The sequence below is a fragment of the Dreissena polymorpha genome, chromosome 6 (genome assembly GCF_020536995.1).
Source record: "Dreissena polymorpha isolate Duluth1 chromosome 6, UMN_Dpol_1.0, whole genome shotgun sequence".
Classification (NCBI taxonomy): domain Eukaryota; kingdom Metazoa; phylum Mollusca; class Bivalvia; order Myida; family Dreissenidae; genus Dreissena; species Dreissena polymorpha.
Window position 1 is genome coordinate 18662345 of NC_068360.1, and position 15785 is coordinate 18678129.

Consider the following 15785-nt stretch of genomic DNA (forward strand, 5'->3'; position numbering starts at 1 on the left):
GAATCCCTCTCGGAAAATAGGACGTTATATTTTTTGAAAGGTGAACGCGATAAAATATTAAAAGAACAAGAGATGTGTTTGTCAGAAACACAATGCTCCCAACTGCTCCGCTTTGATTAAAAAAATAAATTGTTTGATTATATCCTTTAAAAAAAATACTACTTCCCTTGTGAAAATCATCTGTACCTGCCAAATGATATAAAATAGAAATTATATCCCTTTAAAGCTTGTTACTTCCCTTAAATTTTGTTTATTTTCCTTTGACCTTGAAGAATGAACTTGACCTTTCACTACTCAAAATATGATTTTTTTTCATGTAATGTAATATACCAGTCTTTTAATCAATAAAAACTTATAATTGTACAAAAAAGGTTTTTTAGAAATTTTCTTTTTTCGTCATTCGTGGTTGACGGTCCCTTTAAAATTGCATCATTTGAGGATTAAAAATATAAAACATACTTAAATTGAAATTCACACAACAATGTGTTGACACTATAAACATACTATTGATATTCCATTAAACAAAATATATTTTATTTTAGTTATACATCGTTCTAACTTGAAATTAAAATTACAGCATAAGTACTTGAATAATGTACATGTAGTTATGAATTATCAGATTACACGTGTACTAACTACTATGTTTTGAATTATAGTACATGTTTGTGTGCAATTTATTAGTTTAAAGTTTTGCTTACCTGTAATGTATTGTTAGGAAGACTAAGGATAGCTCGTTTTACGCCAAATAAAACTACATTGTTTCCTTTCAACTTTTGTTTGACTCAACCTATGATTCTGAGACAATGCAGTGAAGTAGCCTATTATGAAATAGTATTTATATTACGTATAAACTTACAATAACAAATGATCTTCTAGTATATAACTTCATGTTATCGTATTGTGTTAACATAAATTCACGTGTTTACGCTTCAAGACAGGTGAGACATACATTTTTAATTGATACCACTTGTTTCCAACCTTATTGTTTATGTGGGTAATCCTATGAAATTCCAATGTACCGTCATTTTTATTCATCATATACGGTATAAATTTGTTATGTCATTTTGGATGGATGATTTCAGTTTTTTCAGATTTCATTAAAACATTAAAACAATAGTTTCATTTCTACTATGTTTCATGGAATTAACATTATGTATTATGTTAGGCTACGCACTTAACAGTTTAGCATTTCTTGAAATGATTTAGAAAGGTAATGGTTTCATTCACTATTAAGATTTTAAGCATCTTCCATTAGTTCACCACGCATCGTTAATTGTGCCAAACATGAAGAAATGCATCATTAAAACAAAGTCACATGAAAAGCTCTAAAACAAATGAGAGGGCCAAGATGGCCCTAGTTCACGCACCTTTTTTTACAAGGCCTTGTTCATTGCTTAGTTTAAAATTCAGTACTCTAAAACATATTATATTGGTTCTCTTCTGTTTACTTTTGCAGTGTGACCATATGATCAATTCTGATTGAGTACTGTCCATTTGCATGGGTTTTTTTGCAATGCAAACATTTGCAAATAATGCTTATTCTACATGAGTTTGCAAGTTTTTTTGCAAGATTTGGACCTCGTGACCCAGTTTCGAACTCTATCGAGGAATCATAAAGACAAATCTTCTGACCAAGTTTCATGAATATTGGACATGAAATGTGGCCTCTAGAGTGTTTACAAGGTTTCTTTATAGCCAAATAAGGAAAACTGCCCCACCCGCTGGCGGCCATGTTTTTCAACGGACTGGAACCACTTTTGAACTCAACCAACATATCATAAAGTTAAACATTTTGACAAAGTAACATGAAGATTGGGCATGAAATGTGACTTCAACAGTGTTAACAAGGTTTTTCTTTTTTTTACCTACTGACCTAGTTTTTTACACAGCATGACCAAGTTTCGAACTCGATCGAAGTATCATTGGGACAAATCTTCTGACCATGTTTCATGAAGATCGGACAAGAAATGTAACCTCTAGAGTGTTTACAAACCAAATGTGGACGACGGACGACGGACATGAACCGATCACAAAAGCTCACCTGAGCAATCAGGTAAGCTAAAAATTATAACAATTTAGAAAACAATGACATTACATATATTAAAAATTGCTTATACAATTTGAGAAAACGGTTTAGTACCCAAGTGTTATATTTAAGAAAGAAAACAAATAAATGATCATCATTTGAATTGAATCAATATTATAACACAAATAAAATTTAATCTCTGTGAGTAAAATATTAAAAAATATTTCACTCATATTTTAACCTATGCGAAATACAAAACAACTCAAAGGACATAAGTTCCTGTAATTGTTCACACTTACAGGACCTCACCAGATTTTTTTCTGTTTAACAATATTATAGGAAAACATATAAAAAAGAATAACGTGTCATTTGACATCAGTATTACGAAAAAATATTTCATGATAACTAAAAGATATATTATAATAGCCTAAGTAATACGAATTTGAAATCTGCAAAGTGTTACTGCCATTAGAAATCATAATTATTTTCTTGAAAGTCAGAGGGCACAAAACAAAAGTACAAGACAAGACACACACACGTACAAAAAAAACGCATAAACATAAAAAAATTGGTAAACAGCATTGGGATAGTCATTGCATAAGTAATAAGAGGTTAAACTTGTTTTCAAGGAATATCTTTGCATTAACAATTCTTTACACAATATCGGAAATAAAAATGGACCTTAGTTATTATTATAATTTTAAGCTCCATTGTTTTTCGCAAGGGTTGCATGCGGTTCAGGAACCGGCGACGCGCAAAACCAGGAAGAGCTTAGCCCCATCATTGATGTTGTAGTCACCCAGGGTTCGACCATCTGCCAGCTGAAGGCTATTAAAGATCAACCTCTGCATATCTGTGTGAATTCCCTCCTTGTGTTGGATCTTGGTCTTGACACTCTCAATGGAGTCAGTGGGGAAGAGCTCGAGGGGGATCATTGTGCCAGACGTGGTTTTCACAATGATGATCTGTATTGACTTTAACTGCACATGGAGGGTTGAATCTCTCTGGATGTTGTAGGTAGAAAGGTAACAATTATCTTCCAGCTCGTTGCCATTAAACATCAGCCTCTGCTGATCTGGAGGAATACCCTGCTTGTCTTGAATCATCGCTTTGACATTCGCAATGGAGGAAGTGGGCTCAACTTCGAGGCTGATGGTCTTACCAGTCACGGTCCTCGCGAAGATCTTTATACGATCAGGTAAACGCAAGACCAGAAAGAGAGTGGACTTCTTCTGGATGTTGTAGTAAGAGAGGGTACGGCAATCTTCCAGCTGTTGGGAAGCAAAGATTAAACTTTGCTGATTTGGGGGAATTCCATCGATCTGTTGGATCTTGGCCATGACATTTGCAATGGAGGCAGAGGGCTCCACCAGGAGTTTGATGGTCTTGCCAGTTAGGGTCTTCACGAAGATCTGCATACCTAAAATAATCATTATATTAAGTTGGAGTTAAATTATGCATTGCAATTAAGTCAATTTGAGTCGGTTTTACTGGTGGTTTTTATAACTTTTATAACAAACTTCAGTAGTTTATTTTTAAGCTCATTTGTTAAATTACTATCTTTGTACATGCAACTAAAACTTTTGATTACATGTGACCGGTGACCGGACCAGTCAATGACCGGTGACCTGTGCCCGGACCGGTCCCAAGTGTGACCAGTGACCGGACCAGCCAATGACCAGTGCCCGGTCCCCAAAGGCCAGTGCCATGGATGTACCCGGTGCGGTCCCTGGTGACCTGACCGATCACCGGTGACAGGACTGATCCCCGGTGACGTCGATCGATGCAGAGCCAAAGCTCTGTGATCAACGTCCTCGGGCAATGACCGACGTATGGCGGGCGCCATATGGTCCGACGTCGACCGACTGACAGCATTAAGCCCGTTTCGATCAACGTCTCGGCCAATATTCGATTGTAAACAGCATCTTCTCAACTCTTGTATCTGCGACCATCATGTAGTCGATATATGAAAAAAGAGCAAAACTTATTCAACAAGAAACTGATCATAGACCAGATTGTCATACGGCACATTGAATCATTATTTGATCATAATGAAAATATTTAACATTCTCTCAATTATTTAAAGAGAGAGTCAATTGTACGTTTAATACCACTGGTGTACAGCAAAAGTTTAATTCAAAACAGATGAAAAATAAAATGACCAACAATATTGTCATATGGAACGTTAAAATCATTATGGCACACAATGGACAATGATAAAAACTCTATCAATGTATTCGAAGAAAACCTTTGCATGTTCAAGCAATGTTTTAGAAGAACACGTTTTTGCACGTACTCTTTCGCGCCTGACAACACCCAGCATGGAAAAAAAACATTGTTCAATAAAAGCAAGCATGGCTAACCTTTACAAATGAAACAGAAGTCCATTAAATCCACATAAATTAATCCGAATGAATAGTAGAAAGATAAATAACACAATTTATCTATTCAAAACTCCATTCAACCAAGTGAAATAGATCGAAAAATAATTTTCAATTCAAGGCCATAAAAAGACATGTATACACCTGGTCGATCCGGAGGGATTATATTGAAGACTGGTTACTGGTTTTTGCCTGGATTGCATTGCACTATGTTTAACCTTGTCTATTATATCAGCATGGAGGTGGCCGGTTCCCAGCTTGATTAAACTTCCGGATGAGTTAACCCTCTTGGACATGTAAGGAAAAAATGCCCTGCCCCTCAGGCTTATTGAAATGCTCTTGAGTCTGTTTCCTGGGCCTAGAACCAGTATTTGGTGTCTTATGGAGAGATCTTTAGAACGCTCCCTTAATGGCGAACGAACCCATGATCTCCCGGTTGCTAGGCAGACACCATATCCATAACACCAAGGCGACTTTTTAACAAGGTTTTACTATAGCCATTTAAGGAAAAATGCACTGCCCATTTGCAGCTATGTTTTTCAAGCAAACGTACCTATTTTCGAACTAAGCCAATATATCATTTAGAACAATGTTCTGACCAAATGTCATGAAGATAAAACAATAAATGTGGCCTCTATAGTGTCATCAAGGCAAATGTTGACGCCGCACGACGCGCAACTAAGGACTGACAGAGGCGATCATATAAGTTCAACGCATATTGTGCTCAGGTGAGCTAACAAACTGAATGTGGAGCTATATCTCACCTAGTGAGGTTTTGTCTGACATCCTTATGATCCTTGCCAGCTTCTGTCGCTCTGAGCGCCGTACCGTGCCCGAACCCCCGCCAGGCGTCTTCTGGGTCGTCAAGAGGGAGGACGACTCGTAGCTGATGCTGCCACGCTTTCGTTTCGTTGTCTTCTTGTCTGAAAAGAGTCAGGGATGGGGAATACAAGATATAGTCATAAATGAGTACGGTTAAGAATAGTGTTTATGTCTCATTGATTAAGGGCCTTCCGATCAGTTTAATATAACAATATAAAGAAGTGAAACTCCAGCTGCTGGAGCAGTATTGAATTTTCATTAAAAACAATTAGTTGGTCCTTTATTTAAGGCAAGTGACCGATTGCCCAAACAGTACAAAACAGCACAATACAGCACAATACAAACCAACATAAACACAAAATATGAATAAAGCTGGGGTCACCGCCTTGGAACGGTCAATGCAAAGCATTGGGGGTTTAAACCTGGTTATAGAGCGCTCAACCACACACTTGGCCCAGCAAGACGGCCTGAAAGTCGCTCACCTGAGATTCAAAGGAACTAACCTGTTCTGTGCAGCCCAAGATGTCATTAGTACAAACTTTCATGAATAGTGAACACCCTGAGGCCACGTTTTACAACAGAACAGTTACATTTTAGTACACATACAAAATTTCATTAAAACAAATATTCTGACCAAGTTTCATGAAGATTGGACAATAAATGTGACATTATATTATTAAGTTTTTACAATAGCCACATTAGGAAAAATGCCCCAACCCCTGGTGGCCATATTTTTCAACCAACTGGAACAATTTTTACCTCTTCCAAGACATCATTTGGAAAATTCTTGTGACCAAGTTTCATTAACATCAGACAATAAATGTGGCCTCTAGAATATTAACAAGGTTTTATTATAGCCATTTAAGGAAAAAGCACCGACTTCTAGTGCCCATGTCAGTGGGGGTTTTTTTCATTCGAAATCGGGTCTGGTAACCGGACCAATTCTCAATGGAAAAAGTATATATTTCTCCCAAATGAGAACTAAAAATTCCCAATGGATGGTTTCCAAAGAAAATGTTTTTTTTTATCTCAATATTGTGTTCATAAGACCAATCTTAGTAAATATAATACTGGACACACTTGAATCCTCAATTTTGAAGCAATTGTTAGCAAAACAACAGCAACACTAATTTCCTAATTTTGGTCAAAACGCAGCGAATTTTCCCAATCCAAAGGGACCACGCCCCATTCCCAAAATGGTAAAAAAATGCATGTTTTTCAACCAACCGGATCTATTTGTCAAAACATCTAAGATATCATTGGGACAATCTTCTGACCAAGTTTCATGATGATCAGACGATAAATGTCACCTCCAGAGTGTAAACAAGGTTTTTTTATAGCCATATAAGGAAAAATGCCCAGCCCCCTGGTAGCCATATTTTTTAACCAACCCAAACCATTTTCAAACTCGTCCAAGATATAATTAGGATAAATAATCTGTCCAAGTTTCATGAAGATGGAACAATAAATGTGGCCATTAGTGTTAAAAAGATTTTACAAAAGCCATAAATAGCCATATAAGGAAATATGCCCCGACCCCTGGTGGCCATGTTTTTCAAGCAACCAAAACCATTTTGTAACTTGTCCAAGATATCATTGGAATACATCTTCTGACAAAGTTTCAAGATGATCGGACAATAAATGTGGCCTCTAGAGTGTTACAAGGTTTTAGAATGGCGATATATTGCCATTTAAGGAAAAATGCACGCCCCTTGGCAGTAATGTTTTTCAAGCACACGTACCCATTTCCGAACTCATCCAAGATGTCATTTAGAACAAACTTCTGACCAAATTTCATGAAGATTGTACATTAAATGTGGCCTCTATAGTGTTATCAAGGCAAATGTTAACGCAGCACAACTGACGATGGACAAAAGGCGACCACAAAAGCTCACCATGAGAACATTGTGCTCAGGTTAGCTAAAAAACTGAATATGGAGCTATATCACACCTAGCGAGGTTTTGTCTAACATCCTCATGATCCTTGCCAGCTTCGGTCGCTCTGAGCGCCGTACCGTGCCCGAACCTCACCAGGCGTCTTCTGGGTCGTCAAGAGGGGGGGACGACTCGTAGCTGATGCTGCCACGCTTTCGTTTCTGCGTCTTCTTGTCTGACATGAGTCAGGGGTGGGAAATACAATATATAGTCATAAATGAGTACGGTTGAGAATATAGTTTATGTCTCATTGATTAAGGGCCTTCTCATCAGTTTAATGTAACAAGAGGACCTGAAAGGCCCAAAGTCCCTCACCTGAGATCCAAAGGAACTGACCTGTTCTGTGCAGCCCAAGATGTCATTAGAACAAATGTTCTAAGCAACTTTCATAAATAGTGAATAACCTGGGGCCACGTTTTTCAACAGACCAGATACATTTTCGTACATATCCATAATATCATTAACACAAATATTCTGACCAAGTTTCATGAAGATTAGACAATAAATGTGACATAAAGAGTGTTAACAAGTTAGTATTTACTATAGTCACATAAGGAAAAATGCCCCAACTACCGGTGGCAATATTTTTCAACCAACTAAAACAATTTTTGAACTCGTCCAAGATATCATTTGGAAATTTCTTGTGACAAAGTTTCATGAAGATCAGACAATAAATGTGGCTTCTAGAATGTTAACAAGGTTTTAAAATAGCAATTTAAGGAAAAATGCACCGCCTCCTGATGCCCATTTTTTCAACCAACTGGAACTATTTGTCAACTCATTTAAGATATCATTGGTACAAATCTTTTGACCAAGTTTCATGATGATCGGACCATAAATGTGGCCTCTAGAGAGTAATCATGATTTTACTATAGCCATATAATGAAAAATGCCCCGCCCCCTAATGGCCATGTTTTCTAACCAACCCAAATCATTTTCGAACTCGTCCAAGATTATAATTAGGATAAATCCTCTGATCAAGTTTCATGATTATCGAATTATAAATGTGGCCATTAGAGTGTAAACAAGATTTTACAAACGCCATAAATAGTAGGGATGGCAACGAATACTGAAAATGAAATTTGAATATTCGGTTGTCATTTTTCGAATATATTTAAGTATTCGATTTAAACCCTTAAATTAAAATGTCCAAACTTACGCCTGTCCGGAGCAAATTAATGATCCTGGTTGCAACGCATACCACCTATAATCGTTTTGTATGTGCAGCTTTGGCACATGCTGATAAAAATAATACCGTTATTCTGATTTAAGTTCATACAATGTTGGGTTACCACCCTAAGATAATATTGGTAAGTTGGTGTTCGCTTTTGTTTTAATGTCAGACTCCAGAACTATGACGATGTCAAAACTTGGATAGACTTTTTAAAATATATAATTATGTATTCCGCCCTTGTACTTTAAAATAATTACAAGCAATAACCTTACTGCACACGTTGTTATCAGGGGTCTCCTAGGATTTTAAATCAGGAGTCCTTGGACTCCTTACTTGGAAAAAGTAGGAGTCCAAAAGGAAAAAAATAGGAGTCCCAATAAATATTACACATGTCTTTAAATTTTTAGAACAAAAATCCATTTAAATGAAGAATGAATATAAAATAATAAAAAATATAATTGTTGGTTTCATTATTAAAAACCCAAGTACAAAATTTACATGAGGAATCCCACTCACTATGTTTTCTTTATTGTTACTTAAATAAAAAATAATGTAGAAAAAAATCCAATTATCAACTCTTTTAAGGCAAGTGTGCATAAAAGTTTTTAATATATTTACATACACACCCCATTTAAATACATTTACTTTTTTTGTAAACAAAAACATAGTCATTACCCTGCAATGATATTTCCATTTGAAACAACAATAAAACCAGTTAAATACAAGAGTCTTTTACAAAGAGTGCTACCAGATGACATCAATTAAACCTATGCCTAAACAAACTGCAAGTTGTGAACGGTGTTGGAAGACATCAAAGGTCTTTTATGTGAATGCCCAGCTGGGGCAAGTTTCTAGGAAGTTAAAACTGTAAATATGTAACACATTGATCAGCAAGTGGCCATTTCAAACAGCAGTTATCAATGCTGCATTACTGGAAGCATGTCAATACTGTCAGAAAAAGCATTAGGGCTTAGCTCCATAGTGGATGGGATGTAGGAAAGCTTTCAGACAATTTAGAAGCATTACTGCACTTGATTAATTCGATTTTATACAGGTGCGAGGAAAAAAATTGTGTTGGCTTGAGTTTAAATAGGAGGCTGCTTTCCTGGTTTTGTTTGTTAATGGTCGGAATGACTTGAAGAACCCAGTTATTCAAAAAGATGCGTCCAGGGGGCTCTCAATTGGTTTCTGATAAGTGTCATTTTTCAAATTTATGGGTACAAATACGCTTGATTAAGCATTTCCGAGAGCCCTGGTTATTTGTATTTATACGAAGAAAACATAGTAACAACATACCGATACAACATTCAGGCAACATGTATATATGAACAAGCAATCAATTAAGTATTATTTACATGTACATGCAGTGGGTACAAACAAAAACGTATAACGCTATTAATGACATTAACATGCATTTCATCTCTTCATCAATAAATACAGATCATTACATTCATTTATGCCTCATCCTCGTCAACGTCAATAAAGTTAATACGATTTGTGTTGCGGAATAGCATTTAGCCTATGTCTTATCAATTGAGCGCGTACAATAATTCCAAACACGAGAGGGTGTCATTGTGAATTGCTTAACCAAATAGTGTTTTTCAATATATATTGTAGACGCATCTGGAAAATATGGCGAGTCAGAATGAACGCTCTCGACCGTACATAAATTGGTGAGTATTTCGAACAAATTTAATTGATTTTTTTAGCAATTAAATTTTGATTAGATAATCATGGATTTAATGTATGGGTATAACAATTAAATTGGTTGGTCATTTGAAGTTAACGCAAGTCAGGTTGTCTTAATTGCGAAAGGCCGAACTGTGAATAACATGTCAATTGTCTTTGACAATAGATAAAACAGGGTGTATTAACGCCAGTGCAAACTGCCAGAAGAGATAAAATCAATAAAGACACTACCCCTCTCCTTAAACCCTCCAGTATGTCGATCATCATCTCATTAATTGATGGCAGATATAATGAAAACAAAGACGGATGCACTAAAAGAGTCTACAATGAACAAAAAGATGCAACTGCACATCTTCTTTTTTCATAATTTCTTTGCTTAAAAAAAATAGATCGAATATTTAAACATGAATTTTATATTCGATTATTTGGCCGATTTTCGAATATTCGAATATTCGTTGGCATCCCTAATAAATAGCCATATTAGGAAAAATGTCCCGCCCCCTGGTGGCCATGTTTTTCACGCAACCGGAACCATTTTCGAACTTGTCCAAGATATCATTGGAAAAAATCTTCTGACCAAGTGTCATGATGATCGGACAATAAATGTGGCCTCTAAAGTGTTAACAAGGTTTAACTATAGCCATATATAGACATATTAGGAAAAATGCCCTGCCCCTTGGCAGCCATGTTTTTCAAGCAAACGTACCCATTTTCAAACTCATCCAAGATATTATTGAGACCAATCTTTTGACCAAATTTCATAAAGATTGGACTATAAATGTGGCCTCTAGAGTATTTGCAAGGCAAATTTTGACACCGCACGACGCACAAAGGACGACAACAAAAGGCGATCACAAAAGCTCACCATAAGCATATTGTGCTCAGGTGAGCTAAAAACTGAATGTGGAGCTATATCCCACCTAGCGAGGTCTTGTCTGACATCCTCTTGTTCATTGCCAGCTTCTGTCGCTCCAAGAGCGGTACCGCGCGCGAATCTCCACAGGCGTCTTATTGGTCGTCTTCAGGGGGGACGACTCGCAGCTGATACTGTCACGCTTTCGTTTTGGCGTCTTTTTGTCTGAAATAAGTCAGCGGTGGGGAATACAATATAGTAATCAATTAGTATGGTTGAGAATATAGTTTATGTCTCATTGATTAAGGGCCTTCACATCAGTTTAATGTAACAAGAGGGCCTGAAAGACCAAAAGGCCCTCACCTGAGAATCAAAGGAACTGACCTGTTCTGTGCAGCCCAAGATGTCATCAGAACAAATGTTCTAAGCAACTTTCATGAATAGTGAACAATCTGGGGCCACGTTTTTCAACAGATCAGATACATTTTCGTACACATCCAAAATATCATTATAACATATATTCTGACCAAGTTTCATGCAGATTGGACAATAAATGTCACATAAAGAGTGTTAACAAGTTTTTTACAATAGCCATATAAGAAAAAATGACCCATCCCATGGTGGCGATATTTTTCATCCAACTGGAACAATTTTTGAACTTGTCCAAGATATCATTGGGACAATTCTTGTGATTAAGTTTCATGAAGATCAGACAATACATGTGTCATCTAAAATGTTAACAAGGTTTTACAACAGCCATATAAGGAACAAGAGATTGCCAAGCAATATGGTCCCCTACCGGTGGAACTCCACCATTGTCAGATTTAACAAAAGATTTGTTGCCATAGCAACAAGAATTCTTGACGTAGGAACAAAATGAAATGATGTGCATAATCTCCATATTGCCATCTATCCATTTCAAGTTTCATATTTTTAGTATAAGAGACGTGGCCTTGGAAGAAAAGGTCGTGCTTAATCCGTAAAGTGTCATTTATGAGTATACCAAGTTTCACCCAAGCGTCATAAGTCCTTTATGTTCAATTTCAGGAACATTTTTTTTCAGATGGACAGACTGGAAGTTGGACAGAGAGACAGCAATAACAGATGGACAGGAGACCTATGGTCCCTTCCTGTGAAATTGGTAGGGTTACACTTACATTGTTGTACTATGGCTTTTTCACAAAAATGACTCAAAAATGCAACATTATTGTGTCAACTATGTTCCATAAATTTGAAATTTGTTGATCACTATGGTGAACAAAGTATCCAGGACATCAGTCATATTTCATTTTGATAACATTTGGCACTTCATTCTATAGCATGTTTGAAGAATCAAATTAATTGCTTGAGAAACGAGGAATAAATATGATACACAAAATGGAAAACATTTTATGCGGTCTTTTAAGTTCATGTTTGACAGCATTTTTAAATTATAAAGTGCTGCTCTAATGTCTTCTTACAATGAAGACCATGTTTAGTTAATATCCCTCCACATGCATATTAAACTTGCAAAAATCTATAGATTCTTACTGTATATAAACCATTTATTTTAATCATAACCTCTTTAAGAGTATTAATGTAATTCAGTATTTTTAAATTAATATCATATGGGGAAAACATTAACAAATATTAACAACCACGCTTTAGCGTTCTTGTTGTGCTAATGATGTATTAAATAGAGTTAAAATAGTATATTTAATGTGTTTACCTTTCAATATCTTGCACTAGAAAACCTATTTCAGTAAACTGTACAGCGTGACAAACACAATAAAGCAGAATATGCATATGAGTCTGAGTATACACATATCCACTAACATATAAATCAAAACATGTTTGTCTCTTTCCATTTTCGAACAATACTCATCTTACATGCTTTAACTTTGTGAGTACACTGAACTCCAATTTTCCAAGAATCGTTTCCGTGACGTACATTCACTGTGCAGATTGCTAATAAATATTTGTTGTTTTTTATCTCAAACATAGTATTTTGCGTTAATTGACACACTCATTAAATTATATCCTTATACATGTAATGATTTGATATCCGTTGTTAATTTGAATGTTATTTATCATTTCCGCCGTTTATCGCAATTTTTCATCTGCTTGCCGCCATCTTGGACGTGTGTAAAAAGGCGTGCTCAATCGGGATACGTCGGTATCCTCCGAAATATAGAGAGAGATGCGTGGATACTGGATAGCGATGTAAAATCGTATATATTCGGCTACATTCGCGAACCAAAACGCAAGTCAGTTGTCGTTCGGCGACGACTCGACAAGCTTGATCGGCATATGAAATTCTAACCATCGGAGTGACCTAGATCTGACAGGGGCGTTAAGAATGGACAGGGATAATACGCGCACAAATAAATATTGCAGTCGGCTCTTTTATGATCGGCGAAAAAATTGAGTTCGGGGGGGGGGGTAAAAAGTGAGTCGGACGGTAAAGGCCAAACAAACTTAATTTTAATTTAGGCCTCACCCGTTTATCATTCAAATAAATTGGTACTGAATTTTGTGTATTTTTTACTTCTAATCAATGGTTGGTCTAAATCCAGCTATAAACTGTGGTGACTTACATGTATGATATTGTCTGTCAAATTTACATCAAACGCCTGGTAATCAACTTCGCTTTGATAAAGATTTATATCGGCTATTGTTTTGGGTTTGCCTTTATGCCTTTAATTTATCACTTAATCTAATTAAAAAAAGTTGTTCAGTGTTTTCCTGGAAAATCATGCAACCAGTGCTTTTCACCCTTATATAACAGAGGCCGAAATTCAGCTACTTCCCAATTGAAAATAAGGTCAGTTTTTCCCAAAATTGATAGAGGAATTCCCAAATTTAAAAAAAAAAATTTTATTTTTTTTAATTAGACATATTGGGCAACTCCAAAATTGAACGCAATGAGCTCTAATATGATTAAGACTGCACCACAATATGTCTTTTAATACTTCAGCACAATGAAAAAGATCCTGTTTCAAAAACACGGTCTTTTCAAAATGAGCAGTTATTGCGCATGAAATTCCCTTTAGCCAGATGAGCCTCTTCCCAATTTCCTGATGAAAAGCCCTGGCAACAATACACATTCACATTTTCAGCATTGATTTTCTTAGAAAGCAATAGGTTATAAAGATACCTTGTGTGGAAATGAATGTGGTCAGTATTTGTGCTCTGAAATGAATAGAAAATGATGAACAATGAAATGCATGTGTTCCATTTAATACGATTGTTGAATCGAAATCAAATTTTGCGCAAATAACATGCGTTTAAAATTGCTACGTTTTTTCTTGTTCACGTGTAAATCTGTATGTATATTTTTATAAAATTGTTTTTAAAACTTTGATATTCATATAATTGAAGGACTTATTTAAATCAGATGTAACACTTAGGTTTGCAAAACTGTTTGGCATAAATGAGAATAACAAACAAGACATAAACAGGACATTTGTCTATAGGGCACAGATGCCCCTTATCTCAAATCTCTGCTTGTGTCAAAAACAAACAATTTCGGAAATAAATCCAGGAAAAGTGTTATTTTAAAGAAAATTCCTAAGTTCAAGGCCAATTACTTTGTCAGAAATCAATGGACCAGAACGAAACTCAAACTTGATTTATCATGTAGGTAGACTCACACACTAAAAAATCAGATAAATATCTCAAAGCCTTTAGGAAAAAATAATCCAAATTTGTATAGGATTTTACGCTACAAAAAGATTTCGGGATTTCTTGAATTCGAAAACCAACAATTGAAACAAAAGATTTCTGATTTAGAAAACAATAACATACAGGCAATATCTGAGCTGCAAATACAAATTAATAAAAACTTTGAAACAAGCAGAGAAGCACTGAAGATGGCGAATTACAATGAGCAATATTCGCGCAAGAACAACGTCAAAATTATGAACATTAGAGAAACATCAGAGGAATCAGAAAACATGCTTATTCAAACCGTTTCAAACATCCTGAAAACCACGGCAGGCGTTGAACTCAAGCCAGAAGACATTATAGCCATACATAGAATACCATCGAAGAAGGGAACAACAAGACCCATTATTCTGAAACTTAAAAACAACAATGCTAAGTCGACAATCATGAAAAAACGGACCCCGATGAAGGCAAAAGGTTACAAACTTGTAGATGATGTAACTAAGAGAAATCAAGGACTCATTAGCAGATTACTTCTACACCCAGATATAAAGAACGCTTGGTTCTTCAACGGTGCAGTTTTCGGACAAACGACATCCGAGGAAAGGATTAAATTTGACATATTTGACAAAATCAATAACACAATAAGTGATTTCCGGAACCGAAGCAAGAAGTTTCAGACGGGAGCCAGTGTCTAGAGTGGTTTACAGCGCTCTCAAGGAGTACCCTGCAAATTGTGGAATTAAATTTGTATACCTTTTATCGGTTTGAAATTTTCTTTCTATTACAACATTACAATTAAATTTGTGTATATCTTTTATCGGTACGAAATTTACTTTCTATTCCAACATCACAATTAAAGTAACCCTTGTTTTTGCCGTTCTTTTGTATAAATAAGAACTAATTTGACAGTTGTATACAATTTGGGGGGTATCGCATTATCTAAATCAACTTATAGTAAACAGTTAGTTTGCCCCTGATGTAAAATACCATTACTCTGTGTTCACCGTTATATTGTATGTATTTAATCAATCTATTGGAAATACATTATAACTTTCCCTTAAAAACCTAATATGTACAAAACAAACATTCAGTATATTCCGTTAAAGCGCGTCTTGTGTGTCGCATAATATAAAATATGCAAAACGTTCGTAAAATAGAGATCTGAATCAGCATTTCATTCGTTACCCTGTATCATATCTTACACTTTTCTATATATTTTGTTTTATGCAATATCAAATATGACAACTGATGAAAACA

General features: G+C 35.8%; 1 protein-coding gene across 1 annotated transcript in view; it reads right to left on the reverse strand.

Moving 5' to 3' along the window:
• The window catches only part of LOC127834914 (polyubiquitin-C-like), a 345452-nt gene extending 337988 nt beyond the window's left edge, over positions 1-7464 (reverse strand). Inside the window, exons 1-3 of the mRNA XM_052361048.1 lie at positions 7181-7464; positions 5172-5330; positions 2779-3446 (exon numbers count right to left, since the gene is read on the reverse strand). Coding sequence (XP_052217008.1) covers positions 2779-3446; positions 5172-5330; positions 7181-7208 — 855 coding nt within the window. The 5' untranslated portion in view covers positions 7209-7464. The remainder of the gene's footprint in view (positions 1-2778; positions 3447-5171; positions 5331-7180) is intronic.
• Positions 7465-15785: the final 8321 nt, after the last annotated feature.